This window comes from Bubalus bubalis, chromosome 20 (genome assembly GCF_019923935.1).
Source record: "Bubalus bubalis isolate 160015118507 breed Murrah chromosome 20, NDDB_SH_1, whole genome shotgun sequence".
In the NCBI taxonomy this organism is placed as follows: Eukaryota; Metazoa; Chordata; class Mammalia; order Artiodactyla; family Bovidae; genus Bubalus; species Bubalus bubalis.
In genome coordinates, this window is record NC_059176.1 from 47,133,401 (window position 1) to 47,151,153 (window position 17,753).

The 17,753-nt window shown below is 40.2% G+C and overlaps 1 protein-coding gene across 10 annotated transcripts in view; it reads left to right on the forward strand.

The window, feature by feature from the left end:
* Nucleotides 1–17,753, forward strand: part of CPEB1 (cytoplasmic polyadenylation element binding protein 1) — a 119,923-nt gene that overhangs the window by 13,681 nt on the left and 88,489 nt on the right. For all 10 annotated transcript variants that reach the window (XM_044933320.1, XM_044933323.2, XM_006073474.4 and 7 more), the window contains one exon: nt 17,161–17,335. In XM_044933320.1, the coding sequence (XP_044789255.1) occupies nt 17,161–17,335 (175 nt within the window). Of the gene's footprint in view, nt 1–17,160; nt 17,336–17,753 lie in introns of those variants that run through there.

Below are 17,753 nucleotides of genomic sequence, written 5' to 3' on the forward strand. Positions count from 1 at the left end.
ACAACTCCTTGAACTTTTAGAAAATTGAGCGAGGGAGTTCCCTGGTGGTCCAGTGGCTATGACTCCACACTCCCAATGCAGGGGTTCGATCCCTAGTCAAGGAACTAAGAGTTTGCATGCTGCAACTAAAACTTGATGCAGCTAAATAAATATTAAAAAAGAGAAATGTTTAAAAAAATTGAGTGATGGCATACTTGCAGTAAAAGGCATTAGTTGTTACCGTATGGTTTGATCAACTTTTACATGTTTATGTATTATTTTTATGTATCACACAGATCAAGACACAGAACATTTCTAACACTCCGTAAGGTTCCTTTGTGCCCTTTCCACTCTATAGCCCACCCCATCCCACAATTAAATACTTTTGTGATTTCCTTTGTCATCAGTTGATTTTGGCTGTCTTTGAATTTCTTATAAATGAAATCATGTAGCATGTACTCTTGAGTTAAGCTTTTTTCCCCCACTTAATTTAGTATCTGTGAGGTTTCTGTAAGATGAGATGCAGTTGTTTTTCCTGTATAGTGAGTACTACATTAGAGATGTGAGTAATTATCCATCTAATGCATGTTACTGTTCATACTGTTCATGGGGTTCTCAAGGCAAGGCCTGGCGTGCTGCGATTCATGGGGTCGCAAGGAGTCGGACACGACTGAACTGAACTGAATGTATGTTACAGATGTGAACAGCTTATCTGTACTTAAGCTTATGGATATGCTAAAAAGAGGTAACGTGGCAGGCTTCATGGCTGTCATTTGACTAGTGTCTGGGAACTTATATTTTGAGTTCTCACTGTTTCAAGAACTGGTAAGAATGATTTAGTGTGCCTAAACTGCACAGGGAATATGGTTTGTGTTGAATATCTGCTTTCCTCTTGGAGTCTGGAATTTTGCTACATTACAGACACAGGCTGCCTCTGTGACCAGCCCTCAGTAAAATCCCCGGGGCGCCATGCTGGTTTTGTTGGCAACACTGAAACGTGTTGTCACAGCGTGTTGCTGGGGAATTGTGTCCTGCATGATGCCCTTGGGGAGGAAGACCCTTGGAAATTTCCACCTGGTATCCCAGGCTTTGCGCCATGTGCTGCTTCCCTTTGGTTTTGCTCTTTGTTCTCTGGCTGTAGTAAGCCTTCCTCTTACATGCTGAGTACACCTAAATGCTGAGTTCTGTGAGTCTTCCTCCTAAGTCACTGAACCTGGGGGTGGTCTTGGGGACCATAATAACATGACGGGCATCAGTTTTTGTTTCTCTTCACATTTTGAGTGTAATGACTAAAACTGTTGTGACCGTTCTTGCGTGTGCTCTTGTATCATCGATATGTGTTCGTTTCTCTCACGTATAGGAGACCGTGTGCCATTGCTAGGTCAGGGGTAGTGTCCCTTGAACTTAAAATTGTAGCGGTCACGTACTTCAGTCACCTAAGAGTAGTTCTGGCCTTTGTACATGTTAACTCTGTCTCGAATGCCCTCCCCATCCTCAGTATGCCTGTTTGACAAAATCTTTTCATCTACCTCAGTTCATTTCAGTCGCTCAGTCGTGTCCGACTCTTTGTGACCCCACGGACTGCAGCACACCTGGTTTCCCTGTCCATCACCAACTCCCGGAAATTGCTCAAATTCATTCCATCGAGTCAGTGATGCCATCCAACCATCTCATCCTCTGTCGTCCCCTTCTCCTCATGCCTTCAATCTTTCCCAGCATCAGATTCTTTTCCATTGAGTCAGTTCTTTGCATCAGGTGGCCGAAGTATTGGGGCTTCAGCTTCAGCACCAGCCCTTCCAGTGAACATACAGGACTGATCTCCTTTAGGATGGACTGGTTGGATCTCCTTGCAGTCCAAGGGACTCTCAAGAGTCTTCTCCAACACCATAGTTCAAAAGCATCAATTCTTTGGTACTCAGCTTTCTTTATGGTCCAGCTCTCACATCCATAATGACTACGGGAAAAACCAGAAGCTTTGACTAGACAGACCTTTGTCGGCAAAGGAATGTCTCTGCTTTTTAATATGCTGTCTAGGTTGGTCATAGCTTTTCTTCCAAGGAGTAAGCGTCTTCTAATTTTATGGCTGCAGTAACCATCTGCAGTGATTTTGGAGCCCAAGAAAATAAAAGTCTTGTCACTATTTCCATTTTTTTCCCCATCTGTTTCCCATGAAGTGATGCCATGATCTTAGTTTTTTGAATGTTGAGTTTTAAGCCAGCTTTTTCCCTCTCATCTTTCACTTTTATCAAGAGGCTCTTTAGTTCTTCTTCGCTTTCTGCCATAAGGGTGGTGTCATCTGCATATCTGAGGTTATTGTTATTTCTCCCTGTGATCTTGATTCCCACTTGTGCTTTATCCTGCCTGGCATTTCACATGATGTACTCTGCAAATAAGTTAAATAAGTAAGGTGACAAAATACAGCCTTGATGTACTCTTTTCCCGATTTGGAACCAGTCTGTTGTACCATGTTTGTTTCTAACTGTTGCTTCTTGGCCTGCATACAGATTTCTCAGGAGACGGGTAAGGTGGTCTGGTGTTTCCATCTCTTCAAGAATTTCCCACAGTTTTGTTTTGATCCACACTGTCAAAAACTTTAGGATAGTCAATGAAGCAGAAGTAGATGTTTTTCTGGAATTTTCTTTTTCTATAATCCAACAAATGTTGGCAATTTGATCTCTGGTTCCTTGCCCTTTTCTAAATCCAGCTTGAACATCTGGAAGTTCACGGTTCATGTACTGTTAAGCGGAGAAGGCAATGGCACCCCACTCCAGTACTCTTGCCTGAAAAATCCCATGGACAGAGGAGCCTGGTAGGCGGCAGTCCATGGGGTCACACAGAGTCGGACACAACTGAGCGACTTCACTTTCACTTTTCACTTTCATGCATTGGAGAAGGAAATGGCAACCCACTCCAGTGTTCTTGCCTGGAGAATCCCAGGGACGGGGGAGCCTGGTGGGCTGCTGTCTATGAGGTCGCACAGAATCGGACACGACTGAAGTGACTTAGCAATACTGTTAAGTCTGGCTTGGAGGATTTTGAGCATTACTTTGCTAGCATGTAAGATGAGTGCTTATTTAACTTATATGCAGAGTACATCATGAGAAACACTGGGCTGGAAGAAGCACAAGCTGGAATCAAGATTGCCGGGAGAAATATCAGTAACCTCAGATACTCAGATGACACCACCCTTATGGCAGAAAGTGAAGAGGAACTCCAAAGCCTCTTGATGAAAGTGAAAAAGTAGAGTGAAAAAGTTGGCTTAAAGCTCAATATTCAGAAAACTATGATCATGGCATCTGGTGCCATCACTTCATGGGAAATAGATGGGGAAACTGGAAACAGTGACAGACTTTATTTTTTTGGGCTCCAAAGTCACTGCAGATGGTGATTGCAGCCATGAAATTAAAAGACACTTACTCCTTGGAAGGAAAGTTATGACCAACCTAGATAGCATTTTAAAAAGCAGAGACGTTACTTTGCCAACAAAGGTCCATCTAGTCAAGGCTGTGGTTTTTCCAGTGGTCGTGTATGGATGTGAGAGTTGGACTGTGAAGAAAGCTGAGTGCCAAAGAATTGATGCTTTTGAACTGTGGTATTGGAGAAGACTCTTGAGAGTCCCTTGGACTGCGAGGAGATCCAACCAGTCCATTCTAAAGGAAATCAGTCTAAGGTGTTCATTGGAAGGACTGATGCTAAAGCTGAAACTCCAGTACTTTGGCCACCTCATGCGAAGAGTTGACTCATTGGAAAAGACTCTGATGCTAGGAGGGATTGGGGGCAAGAGGAGAAGGGGACGACAGAGGATGAGATGGCTGGATGGCATCATCGACTTGATGGACATGAGTTTGAGTGAACTCCGGGAGTTGGTGATGGACAGGGAGGCCTGGCGTGCTGCAATTCATGGTGTCGCAAAGAGTCGGACACGACTGAGTGATTGAACTGAACTGAAGATGAGTGCAGTTGTGCAGTAGTTTGAACATTTGCTGACCGTTGCCTTTCTTTGGGGTTGGATTGAAAGCTTTTCCAGTCCTGTGGCCACTGCTGAGTTTTCCAGATTTGCTGGCGTTTTGAGTGCAGCACTTTCACAGCATCATCTTTCAGGATTTGAAATAGCTCAACTGGAATTCCATCACCTCCACTAGCTTTGTTTGTAGTGATGCTTCTTAAAGCCCACCTGACTTCGCATTCCAGGATGTCTGGCTCTAGGTGAGTGGGCATGCCATTGTGATTATCTGGGTCATTAAGACCTTTTTTGTATAGTTCTGTGTATTCTTGCCACCTCTGCTTAGTATCTTCTGCTTCTGTTAGGTCCATATCATTTCTGTCCTTTATTGTGCCCATATTTGCATGAAGTGTTCCCTTGGTATCTCTAATTTTCTTGAAGAGATCTCTAGTCTTTTGCATTCTATTTTCCTCTATTTCTTTGCATTGATCACTTTGGAATGCCTTTTTTTTTTTTTTTAAATCTCTCCTTGTTGTTCTTTGGAACTCTGTATTCAGATGGGTATATCTTTCCTTTTCTCCTTTGCCTTTCACTTCTCTTCTTTTCTCAGCCATTTGTAAGGCCTCCTCAGACAACCATTTTGCCTTTTTGCATTTCTTCTTAGGGATGGTTTTGATCACCACCTCCTGTACAGTGTTACAAACCTCCATCCATAGTTCTTCAGGCACTCTGTCTATCAGATCTAATCCCTTGAATCTGTTTGTCACTTCCACCATATAATCGTAAGGGATTTGGTTTAGGTCATACCTGTATGGTCTAGTGGTTTTCCCTACTTTGTTCAATTTAAGTCTGAATTTTTACCTACCTATATGCTACTCTTCTAGTTGTTATATGTATGTGTCATTAGGCTTATGTGCATGCTAAATCACTTCAGTCATGTCTGATTCTTTGCAACCCTATGGATTGTAGCCCGCCAGGCTCCTGTGTCCATGGGATTCTCCAGGCATGACTACTGGAGTGAGTTGCTGCGCCCTCCTCCAAAGGATCTTCCTGAACCAGGGATCGAACCCACGTTTCTATATCTCATGCATTGGCAGGCAGGTTCTTTATGACTAGTGCCACCTGGGAAGTCCAGGCTTACAATGTAGCATATAACTTGTTTGTGTGCTTATGTTCCCACTGGACTAATTTCTTGGGAGCTGCTCCCCAGAATGGCTCCAGGTGTGTGAGAATGAAATCAGTAATTGTAATTTCTGGGTCCCTAGGCATCAAGTCATATTGTTCATGGGTTCCTTGTTTTTCATTCACATGGAATTGTCTCTGTTCCAAGCTTAAAATCGCAAGTCCTGAAATGAGTGGCCAAGAGCTTTGACAGTTTGATCTTGTCTTATCATTTAATAAAGAAATTACAACTTACAGAGGTTGTGATGGTAAAAATACCTATGAAAGGATGATATGGGTTTGCCTTTTCTGTGGTATCTGTATTGAGTGCCTGCAAATTTAGCAGATACTATGTTGGGTTCTGTGTTGATAAAGGCCTTGAAAAATCCTGCTGCTGCTACTGCTGCTAAGTCGCTTCAGTCGTGTCCGACTCTGTGTGACCCCATAGACGGCAGCCCACCAGGCTCCCCCATCCCTGGGATTCTCCAGGCAAGAATACTGAAATGGGTTGCCATTTCCTTCTCCAATGCATGAAAGTGAAAAGTGAAAGTGAAGTCGCTCAGTCGTGTCCGACTCTTAGCGACCCCATGGACTGCAGCCTACCAGGCTCCTCCATCCATGGGATTTTCCAGGCAAGAGTACTGGAGAGGGGTGCCATCCTACAGTTTATCAAATGCAGTGCTGACAATGCATACAGCAAACAGTTTGACAGATGTGACAGGAGCTACAATTATAGTGACCGTGTATTCTGTGTATTTTTAGCAGTTTTTGCTATTAAATATTTCCTTAGTGTTCTCATAAGCCTGTCCTTGAAATTGTAGTATTTCATTTTTCAGACTGAATTTATAGAGCAAAAGGAATATTGGGCTTTAAATGCATCCTGTAAAAACTGAAGAATAATCAGAAAAGTAAAGGGAGAACCAGGAAGGAGAAAGTGATTCCTCAATTAAATGAGTAGAGAGTAGCTGATGATCAGATCCCCAAAGATGCCAGGTAGAATAGATTTGAAGTATGGGTTGGGTTTGGCAACTCAAGTGATTAAGCAGAGTTGTGTGGTGTCTTTTGAAGGGGGAGAGGGACATGCTGGCAAGGCATTGTGGGTTGAGAGGAAGGATGAACAAGAGGTTAAGAAATAGACGTATTTTCTACATGGTAGAGCAAAAGGAAGAAAACAGTGGTTTAAGAGAGTATTTAAGTTAAGGAAGATGTGTTTTTTTGTTTTAAGATGAGAGAGCCTTGGGCATACTTAACAGACTGATGGGAAGGAACCAGTGGAGGGGAGACAGGAAAGTAAGATCATTAATGACGGAGGGGGTCTCTTGAGTCTTGTGTCTGGTAATGGGTTCACTTTCTCTTTCTGGATGGAATCAGTTTCTCCTTCTGCAGTTAAGGACCTGCTGCCATTTCTCCTTCATTCCTGGCAAGCCTTCCTGCCCAGTCTGGCCTGCCTTTCCTTTCCTTGAATTTACTGTGTTCTGTATCTACTCTGTGCTTGTTCTCTGCCTGTCTGTTATGTTCTTTCTCAGACTTGGTGATTGAAATTCTGCTTTTTCATTATTCTTCAATTTAAAAGTCTGAGTTGTCAAACAATTCAGATACCTTAATATTCTCCTCTCTTCTGAAGTGTTTTGTACAAACTTGTCTTCATTTCCACTTACCTAGATGACTTTTATTCTTTTCTCCCTCTTATCTAGCTTTCCCCAGGGCCCAGATTATGTTTTATTTATCTCAGTAATTTCAACATCTGATGTAGCAGGTTTTTTAGTATTTGTGAAATATTGAGCTATGCTAAGCTGTTATTTTGTTGGTCAGAAAAGGGAAGATATTGACATTTTCATATGGATCAAGCTAATACATTTTTATTCCTTACATTCTTGCACAGAAAACTTGAGGTGAAAGTTCAGTTAAGAATGGACAAGAACCAAAGAGAAAGTTAGAGAAGCGTTTCTTAACAACTGTCTAGTCATATTGAAATTCAACCAAAACTGGCTTCGAGTGACCAGTGACAAAAGCAAACATGGGAACTTTGCTAGATTTACGTTTTCCCATAAAGAATGAATGTAAAGGAGATATCAGTTCCTCAGAGGAAACTGGCGTTTCTTGATCTTGGTCTGAGTGACACTTTTCTGAGTGGGTGGTCATGTAAGTGTTGTTCAAATTGTTGCAGACAACATCCTTCAAATACTGAGTATAAGTGCTGAAGAGGTTTTATTCAGCTTTATCATTACTTACTAAAAACTAAAATCAGATTGCCAGACTACCTCTCAGAACCAGTGTTTTGGGGCTATCTAAGTATATTACTTTCTACTGCTGTATAATAAGTTAAAAAAATGTTGAAGACCAGTGCTTTTTTTTCTTTTTTTTATTTGGTATTGGGGTATAGCCAATTAACATTGTTGTGATAGTTTCAGGTCAACAGCAAAGGGACTTGGCCATAGGTATACTTGTATCCATTCTCCCCCAAATTCCCCTCCCATCTAGGCTGAGACATAACACTGAACAGAGTTCCCTGTGCTATACCGTAGGTCCTTGCTGGTTATCCATTTTAAGTATAGCATTGTGTACATGTCAATCCCAAATACTTAACAACCATATAAGTTCATTCTCTGAGTCTTGAGTCTCTTCCTGTTTTGTAAGTAAGTTCATTTGTATCATTTCCTTTTAGATTCCACATATAAGCGATGTCATATGATATTTCTCCCTGTCAGGTGCTTCACTCAGTGTGACAATCTCTACATCCATCCATGTTGCTGCGAATAGCATTATTTCATTCTTCTTAATGGTTGAGTAATATTTCATTGTATATATGTACCACATCTTAAATCATTTTACTTTTTGGGTGTGATGGGTCTTCACTGCTGCATGGTGGCTTTCTCTGGTTGTGGCACATGGGGCTACTCTTTGTTTCAGGGCATGGACTTCTCTGTGGTGGCTTCTCTCTTGTTAGAGCATAGGCTCTAGGCACTCGGGCTCAGCAGTGGTGGAGCATAGGCCTAGTTGCTCTGCGGCATGTGGAGTCTTCCTGGACCAGGGATTGAACTGGTGTCCCCTTCATTGGAAGGCAGATTTTTAACCACTGGACCACCAGGGACGTCCCTGTACCACATCATCTTTATCCATTCCTCTGATAATGGACATTTAGGTTGCTTCCATATCTTGGCTGTTGTAAACGGTACTGCAACGAACATTGGGAGCATGTATCCTTTTGGATCGTGTTTTTCTCCGGATATATATGCAAGAATGGGATTACAGGGTCATGTGGTTGCTCTACTTTTAGCTTTTGAAGGAACCTTAAAAAACTATACTGTTCCATAGTGACTGTATTAGTTTACATTCTCACCAACTGTGTAGGCAGGTTCCCTTCTCTTCACACCCTCTCCAACATTTATTGTTTATGGATTTTTTGATGACAGCCATTCTGACTGGTGTGAGCTGCTATCTCATTGTAGTTTTGATCTGCATTTCTCTAATAATGAATGATGTTGAGATCTTTTCATGTGCCTCTTGGCCATCTTGTCTTCTTTGGAGGTCTTCTGCCCCTGTTTTGATTGGGTTGTTTGCTTTGATGGTGTTAAGCATCTTGAGCTGTTTGTAAATTTTGGAGACTAATCTCGTCAGTCACATCATTTGCAAATATTTTATCACAATCTCTGGGTTGTTTTTTGTTTTGCTTATTGTTTCCTTTGCTGTGCAAAAGATTTTAGTAGGTCCCATTTGCTTATTTTTGTTTGCATTATTCTGGGAGACAATAAAAAAAAGATACTGTTTTGATTTATGTCAGAGAGTGTTCTGCCTGTGTTTTCCTATAGTAGAAGTTTTATAGTGTCTGGTCTCACATTTAGGTCTTTAATCCATTTTGAGCTTATTTTTGTGTGTGGTGTTAAAGGATGATATCTAGTTTAATTTTTTTCATGAGGCTGTCCAGTTTTCTCAACCCCATTTGTTAAAGAGACTTAAAGACCAGGGCTTTTAACTAAAAAAATAAGTGATTAATTAGAAAATTTTATTCTCAGCAAAATTTTTAGGATGAACAATTTTGCCAGGGGTCCTGGTGGATTCCTGTCCATGGAACCCCACGCTAACACTCCCATCAGGAGATAAGCTTTGTGCCATTCAGTCAGTCTTCTGTAATCTTTCACCTGGCTTTTGAAGACTCCATAACAGATGATTAACAGTAATAGTCTTGAAGTGGTCTGCAGTGTAGATATTTTTTGTTGTTGATTAAAGACAATAAAAATAAACCAGGGATGGTAAAATTGGCATTCATTTATGACAATTAAATATTCCCAAACCAGGATTTTGACCTAAAATAATGGCCATTTCATCGCCATGTTGATTGTGGGTTATATGGTATGTGAAAGCAAGGCTGGGGGGTTCCAAATAGGGCAAGCCTAGGTTTATAATAGCATACAAACAGGTATAACATTTCGGGGTCTTATTCTTGAACAGGCAAGCATAGCTGCATGGTGAGGGTTCAGATTTTAAAGTATTATGAGTAGCAACCTCCAATTATGTGCTGTAGGCTCTTGGTGAACTTGAGTAGGATAAATTGAAAGAATACTTCTAAATAACAGTGATGGAGTTGGGGGACATTTGTCCCTAATAAGTTATTGAGCGTTTTCAGGTACTTTATGCATTTCTCATCATCACCAAATCTGCAAATAGGTAGCACTCCACTTTTACACCTGAGCCAGTGGAAGCTAGAGAAGATACTGACACGGTAAACTTAGTGTTTGTGTTCCAGGGGCTTTCTTTCTGCTTTTCAAAACAGTGATTCACAGTTCGGGGGAGGACTCTTCCTCTGTGGAAAAAGGAAATGCTTTTTTCAGGTGGTAGGCTCTTTGCCATCCCCCCTTCCAGTTGAGGATTATTGCTAGAGAAAGCCACTGTTTCACGATGGGGGTGTCAGCCCTTTTCTGTTGAAGAGGAGAAAACTGTGACCTACCGTAAAATAGATTCTATTAGTAGAAATTCCTAGTGAACCATTTTTTTTTCCAATGTAAGTAAATATAACTATCAACAGTTTTATCTGTTGATAAAATAGTACTGGTAAACAGAAGTACTGTTTTAAAAAATTTTTTCTTGGAGTATAGTTGATTTGCAATGTTGTGTCTTTTAGATTCTTTTCCCATATTGGTCATTACAGAGTATTGAGTTCCTGTGCCCTTATTAGTTATCTATTTATATATAGTAGTGTGTATATGACAATCCCAGTCTCCCAGTTTATCCCTTCCACAATCACTTCCTGGTAATCCAGACTCTGTTTAACAACATTTGTACCCCCCCCCCTTTTTTTTTTTCACCATTTCACATATAAGCAGTATCATATGATATATGTCTTCCTTTATCTTATTGTCTCAGTATGACAATCTCTGGGTCCATCCATGTTGCTGCAAATGGCAGCATTTCATTCTTTATATGGCTGAGTTAATACCCCCTTGTATATATGCACCACATCTTCTTTATCCGTTCTTCTGTTGATGGACATTTAGGTTGCTTTCATATCCTGGCTATTGTGAATAGTGCTGCAGTGAACATGGGGCTGCATGTGTCTTTTTGAATTAAGATTTTCTCTAGATATATGTCTAGAGAGGGATTGCTGAATCATATGGTAGCTCTATTTTTAGTTTTTTTAAGGAATCTCCATATTCTTCTATTCTTCATAGTGGTTGTAGCAGTTTACATTCCCTCCAACAGTGTAGAAGGGTTGTCTTATCTTCACACACTCACTCTCTAGCATTTATTATTTGTAGATCTTTTGATTGATGGCCATCCTAACTGGTGTGGGGTGATACCTCATTGTATATTGTTTTGATTTGTATGTCTCTAATAATTATTGATGCTGAGCATCTTTTCGTGTGCTTTTTAACCACCTGTATGTCTTCTTGAAGAAATGTCTATTTAGATACTTCCCCCATTTTTTGATTGGGTTGTTTTGATATTGAGCTACATGAGCTGTTTGTATATTTTGGAAATTAATGCTTTGTCTTTCTTTGTTTGCAAATATTTTCTCCCATTCTTAGTTGTTGTCTTTTCATCTTGTTTATAGTTTCCTTTGCTCTGCAAAAGCTTTTAAGTTGATCCCATTTGTTTATTTTTGTTTTTATTTCCATTTCTCTAGGAGATGGGTCAAAGAGAATCTTGCTGCAATTTATGTCAGTGTTCTGCCTATGTTTTCCTGTAAGAGTTTTATGGTTTCTGGCCTTATATTAGGTCTTTAATCTATTTTGAGTTTATCTTTTTGTATGGTGTTAAGTGTTTTTAAATTTCATTCTTTTACATGTAGCTGTCCAGTTTTCCCAGCCCCGCTTATTGTTGAAGTGACTGTCTCTTCTCCATTGTATATTCTTGCCTCCTTTGTCATAGATTAGGTGACCATAGGTGTGTGGGTTTATCTCTGGGCTTTTGCCTATATTCTGCTCCATTTAACTATATTTCTGTTCTTGTGCCAATATCATACTGTCTTGATTACTGTAGCTTTGTAGCCAGGGAGCCTAATTCTTCCAGCTCCATTTTTCTTAAGATTGCTTTGGCTCTTTGGGATCTTTTGTGTTTCTATACATATTTAAAAATTTTTTTGTTCTCATTCTGTGAAAAATGCCATTGGTAGTTTGATGGGGGTTGCATTGAGTCTATAGATTGCTTTGGGTAGTATAGTTATTTTGACAATATTCTTCCAATCCAAGAATGTGGTATATCTCCCCATCTGTTTGTGTCATCTATGATTTCTTCCATCCATATGTTTTCGTTTTCAGGGTATAGGTCTTTTGTCTCCTTAGGCAGGTCTGTTCTTTGGTATTTTACTCTTTTTGATGCAGTGGTAAATAGGATTGTTTCCTTGATGTCTCTTATCTTCTGTTAGTGTATGGGAATGCAGTAGATTTCTGTGCATTAATTCTCTATCCTGCAATTTTACCAGGTTTATTGATGAGCTCTAGTAGTGTTCTGGTATCATCGTCAGGATTTTCTATGTATAATATCGTATCTTCTGCAAACGGGGACATTTTTACTTCTTTTCCAGTTTGGAGTGTATTTCTTTTTTGTCTGTGACTGCCATGGCTGCTGCTGCTGCTGCTAAGTTGCTTCAGTCGTGTCTGACTCTGTGCCGACCCCATAGACGGCAGCCCACCAGGCTCCCCCGTCCCTGGGATTCTCCAGGCAAGAACACTGGAGTGGGTTGCCATTTCCTTCTCCAATGCATGAAAGTGAGAAGTGAAAGTGAAGTCGCTCAGTCATGTCCGACTCTTAGCGACCCCATGGACTGTAGCCTACCAGGTTCCTCCGTCCATGGGATTTTCCAGGCAAGAGTACTGGAGTGGGGTGCCATTGCCTTCTCCAGACTGCCATGGCTAGGACTTATAAAACTTTGTTGAATAATAGTGGCAAGAGTGGACATCTTTGTCTTGTTCCTGATCTTAGAGGAAATGCTTTCAGTTTTTCACCATTGAGAATGATGTTTGCTGTGAGTTGGTCATATATGGCCTTTATTAAATTGAGGTAGGTTCCCTCTAAGCCCACTTTCTGGAAAGTTTTTCTCATAAATGCGTGTTGAATTTTGTCAGTAGATTTTTCTACATCTGTTGAAATGATCACATAGTTTTTATTCAATTTGTTGATATATTTCAGAGTGATTTGCAGAAATTGAAAAATATTTGTATCTCAGGGATAAATTCCACTTGATCATGCTGTATGATCCTTTTAATGTGTTGTTGAATTCATTTTGCTAGTATTTTGTCAAGGCTTTTTGCACCTATGTTCATCAGTGGTACTGGTTTGTAATTTTTCTTTTTTGTGATACCTTTGTCTGTTTTGGTATTAGGGTGTTAGTGAATGAGCCTGGGAGTGTTCCTGCCTCTGCAGTTTTTTGGAAGAGTTTCAGAAAGGCACGTGTTAGCTTTTCTCTAAATGATAGAATTTGCCTGTGAAGCCATGTGGTCCTCAACTTTTGTTTGTTGAAAGATTTTTAATAATTGTTTCAGTTTCACTACTTGTGATTGATCTGTACATGTTTTGTTTCTTCCTGGTTCAGTCTTGGGAGGTTATACCTTTCTAAGAATTTGTCCAGTTCTTCTAGGTTGTCAATTTTATTGGTATATAGTTGCTTGTAGTAGTCTATTATGATTCCTTTTATATCTGTGGTGTTAGCTGTAACTTCCCCTTTTTCTTTTTTTTTTTTATTTTATTTTTTTTACTTGATGTCATTTTATTTATTTTTTTAAAATTTCCTTTTATTTTTAAACTTTACAATATTGTATTAGTTTTGCCAAATATCGAAATGAATCCGCCACAGGTATACATGTGTTCCCCATCCTGACCCCTCCTCCCTCCTCCCTCCCCATACCATCCCTCTGGGCCGTCCCAGTGCACCAGCCCCAAGTATCCAGTATCATGCATCGAACCTGGACTGGCAGTTCGTTTCATACATGATACTATACATGTTTCAATGGTTCCCCTTTTTCATTTCTAATTTTACTGATTTGAATCCTCCCTTTTTATTTTGACAAGTCTGGCTAAAGATTTATCAATGTTTATCTTCTCAAAGAACCAGGTTTTAGGTTCATTGACACTTGCTATTTATTTTCTTCGTCTATTTCATTTATTTCTACTCTGATCTTAAATGTTTTCTTTACTTCTACTGACTTTGGGTTTTGTTTTCCTTTCTCTGGTTGCTTTAGGTGTGAATATAGAGAATTACTGCTTTTCTTTTCTAGCCCTACCAAGTAATCCTTCCTATTGATCCATGATTCTCAGTAGTATTAAGATTTGTGTTCTCTTTTCAGTCTGTAATGTGTCTTTAAAGCTTGCTTTCCTGTCTATAGTGAAAGACAAAGTTCAAAAAAAGCTGCAAGTGATCGCACTTCATGGCAAAAATGCCACAAATAACAGTGAAATCTATCAGGCAGTAGTAGAAAATCAAGGGAAAATACCCAATTTTGGTTATGGTAAAACATGGATATGAACTCAGACCTATAAATTGATCAGAGTTAATATAGAATATGCAGAGTAATGGGCCTGTTAAGGGTCAGTTCAGTTCAGTCTCTCAGTCGTGTCTAACTCTTTGTGACCCCATGAATCGCAGCACGCCAGGCCTCCCTGTCCATCACCAACTCCCAGAGTTCACTCAGACTCACATCCATCGAGTCAGTGATGCCATCCAGCCATCTCATCCTCTGCCGTCCCCTTCTCCTCCTGCCCCCAATCCCTCCCAGCATCAGAGTCTTTTCCAATGAGTCAACTCTTCGCATGAGGTGGCCAAAGTACTGGAGTTTCAGCTTTAGCATCATTCCTTCCAAAGAAATCCCAGGGCTGATCTCCTTCAGAATGGACTGGTTGGATCTCCTTGCAGTCCAAGGGACTCTGAAGAGTCTTCTCCAACGCCACAGTTCAAAAGCATCAATTCTTCGGCGCTCAGCTTTCTTCACAGTCCAACTCTCACATCTATACATGACCACTGGGAAAACCATAGCCTTGATTAGATGGACCTTTGTTGGCAAAGTAATGTCTCTGCGTTTCAATATGCTACCTGTTAAGGGTAGGGATGGATAAAAGGTTTCTGTTTTAAAAATGAGAAACAAAGAATTATATAACTGGAGAATTTTAAAAGGATCACTGTATTCTGTGGTAGGTTCAGCTTTGGGCAGTTTGATCTTTTTTTTTTTTTATCATGTCTTTAGTCTTTTTAAATTAAGTTTTAAAATTTTTATTTACACCATGTGGGTGGCATGCAGGATCTCATTTCCCTTACCAGGGATCAAACCCTTACTCCCTGCAGTGGAAGTGCAAATTCTTAATCACTGGACCACCAAGGAGGTTCCTAATTAAGCTTTTGAAATCAAATTATTACAGAAATTAGGCATGGAAGGGCCTGGGGTCTTCAAAGGAATAGTTGACATAGGTTTTTAGTTCATTTTTCTCCTTTTAATGGGCAGGTAGATTCTTTTCTTCAAGGATCCTTGTGGCGGGTTCTAACCCCTTGGTTTAATAATAACACTACTGAGAGCCAGCATTTATTTGTTTGGCACATAGTTATGTGCCATGTACTATGTGAACCACTTTATGTGTATTAATTCACAAAAAGCCCTCTGAGATAGTATTGTTACTTTTATCCCTGTTGTACATGTCGGGAGAGGGATACGTCTGTTCCCCAGTGGATGTTGCTGGTCTAATCTGCCTATCCTTAGAATGCTACTGTGGATAGCAGGCAGTTGGTTAATGTGTGTTAGACAGTGAATGAATGAAGCATGTAGCCTTATGTTATGCAGACTGGTTATAAATCCTTGTATCTTAGCCTTTGTGAAGTTGAATATTAACCTTAGAAATCTGCAGTTGTGAAAACGGCCTGTGTCAGTGGATTTAACCATTCTCAATGGCACCTCCCTGGAGGGCTTGGGAAACAACTGTGTTCTGGGTATCTTCACAGTTTGCAAAGAATACGGACCAGTCTTTGAAGAGCTTGAAAAGGATGTGGAATTCAGGTTTGTCCCTTTAAGGCCATGCTGCAGAGTTTATAAAGTCTTAAATATTTCTGATCATTCTCATGCTTACATCTGGATTTTAATAAGTTACACAGAACACCAGGCTTTAAAAATTTTGTTTTGATGTGTTCAGCTACAGGGTCTCAGGTTCTAGTTTCTTTTGTTGTTGTTTGTCGCTAAGTTGTGTCCAATACCTTGCGGCCCCGTGGACGGTGGCCTGCCAGGCTCATCTGTCCTGCAAGAATACTGGAGTGAGTAGCCATTTCCTGCTCCAGAGGGTCTTCCCGACCCAGAATAGAACCTGCATCTTCTGCATAGCAGGCACATTCTTCACCAGTGAGCCACCAGGGACGCCCTACTAGTTTCATTGCTTGGACTTTTGTTGTTTGTTTTTGTATATTCCCCAAGGTAATTGGGAATGATAGAAGCGATGAGTCTGACTCCCTTTAGAAGATTGAGTCTGTCAGCCAGTATTTCTTTGCTTACATGTTGGATGTGGTGAATGAGGGAGATCGAACAGAGAAGAATGGTACCTAGATTTCTGTCTCAGGCACCTGGAGGATGGTGGTCTTATTGACTGAGATAGAGAACACCCAAAAATCACTTGTGTGGGGGTTCAATTCACTTTGATGTACCTGGGAGTCTGTTTTTCATTCAGTGATGTGTTACATGAGTTGTGTGCACTTTTAATGACCACATAGATTGTATCAGTTATTTAAATAACCCTTTGGGTGGTTTTTGTACCACTCTTGATCCTGCCCAAGTCTTTTCCTATAGGTATATCCTAAAATGTAAAAATAGCAGCTACCATATGCCAGCACCATGCTAAGTACTGTATACATCCCATCAAAAGGTTTGGTAGGTGCTCTTCCCCATTTCACAAATGGGGACTGTAGCACAGAGATTAGTAACTGCCAATAAATGGCGGAATCAAACTTTTGAAACAACTGTATTAATATATAATTTACATAATTGTAAGGTTCACTTTTCAAAGTACAATTCATTGACCTTTAGTATATTTATGGAATTTTGCAACCCTCACCATGATCTAATTTTAGAATATTTTCATCATTTGAAAAAAGAAACCTTGTACCCTTTAGACGCAACTGGCTAACCACCTCCCCACCTCCCTAGTTGAAGGCAGCTAATCCACTTTAGATTACCTGTTCTGCACATTTCATATAATTGGGCTCCTACAGTATGTGGTCTTGTGTGACTGGCTTATTTCACTTCATGTTTTTGAGGTTTACTCATATTGTAGTATGTATCAGTACTTCATTCTTTTGCCACATAATCTACTGTATAGGTAAACTCACAATTTGAACCAGGTGTGTCTGGTTCTTAACGCTCATGTTGCTGCCGTTCTACTTCTATGCAAGTCCCATTATGTCAGACGGTTCTTATATCTTACATGTCAGTGTTTTTCCCTCTTACTGTTCTCTCAGGGTACCTTGCTGAGAGTTAAGTATGTTAGTATACAGGCAAGAAACTCAAGTCTTTGTTACTTTATCTAACTTGTTTTGGGCTATAGAGGAAAAGGAGGTGTGAAGTCTCTCTCAACAGGGAGAATAGAAAACCTAAACACCTTTTTTCTGTGTCTAGGAAGAAGAAGCGGGAAGGATAAAAGATTGCTGGGACAACCAGGAAGCACCTGCACTCTCCACGTGTAGAAATGCCAATATCTTTCGAAGGATAAATGCCATATTGGATAATTCTCTGGATTTCAGTCGAGTCTGCACTACACCCGTAAATCGAGGAATTCATGATCATTTGCCAGGTGACTTAGATTTGAAAACTTGGGTGTGCTAGACATGTGAGCATTGCTGTTTCTAGGCCGCTTCCTTGTGAAGTCTATGAGAGACCTTGAATCTCAGGTAGCACTTCACCCCTTTCATAGTTTGCCTTGTGGATTGGGTCCCCAGTGGGGTGAAGACATCCTTTGATTACGTGAAAAAAGTAGGTCAGAGGTGACAAGACTATTTATATATACAATTATGAGTTACATGTTACAGTAGATTTTCTTATAGCTACACTGGAAACATTTTAAAAAGTGATTAATACTTGATGTAACCCAATATAGTCAAAATAGTGTGTGTGTCAATGTATAATCTGTATAAAAGCTGTTAATGAGAGAGTCTTTTGTTAGTGTTAAGACATCAGAAGCCAATGTATATTTTACATTTACAGTATAGCTC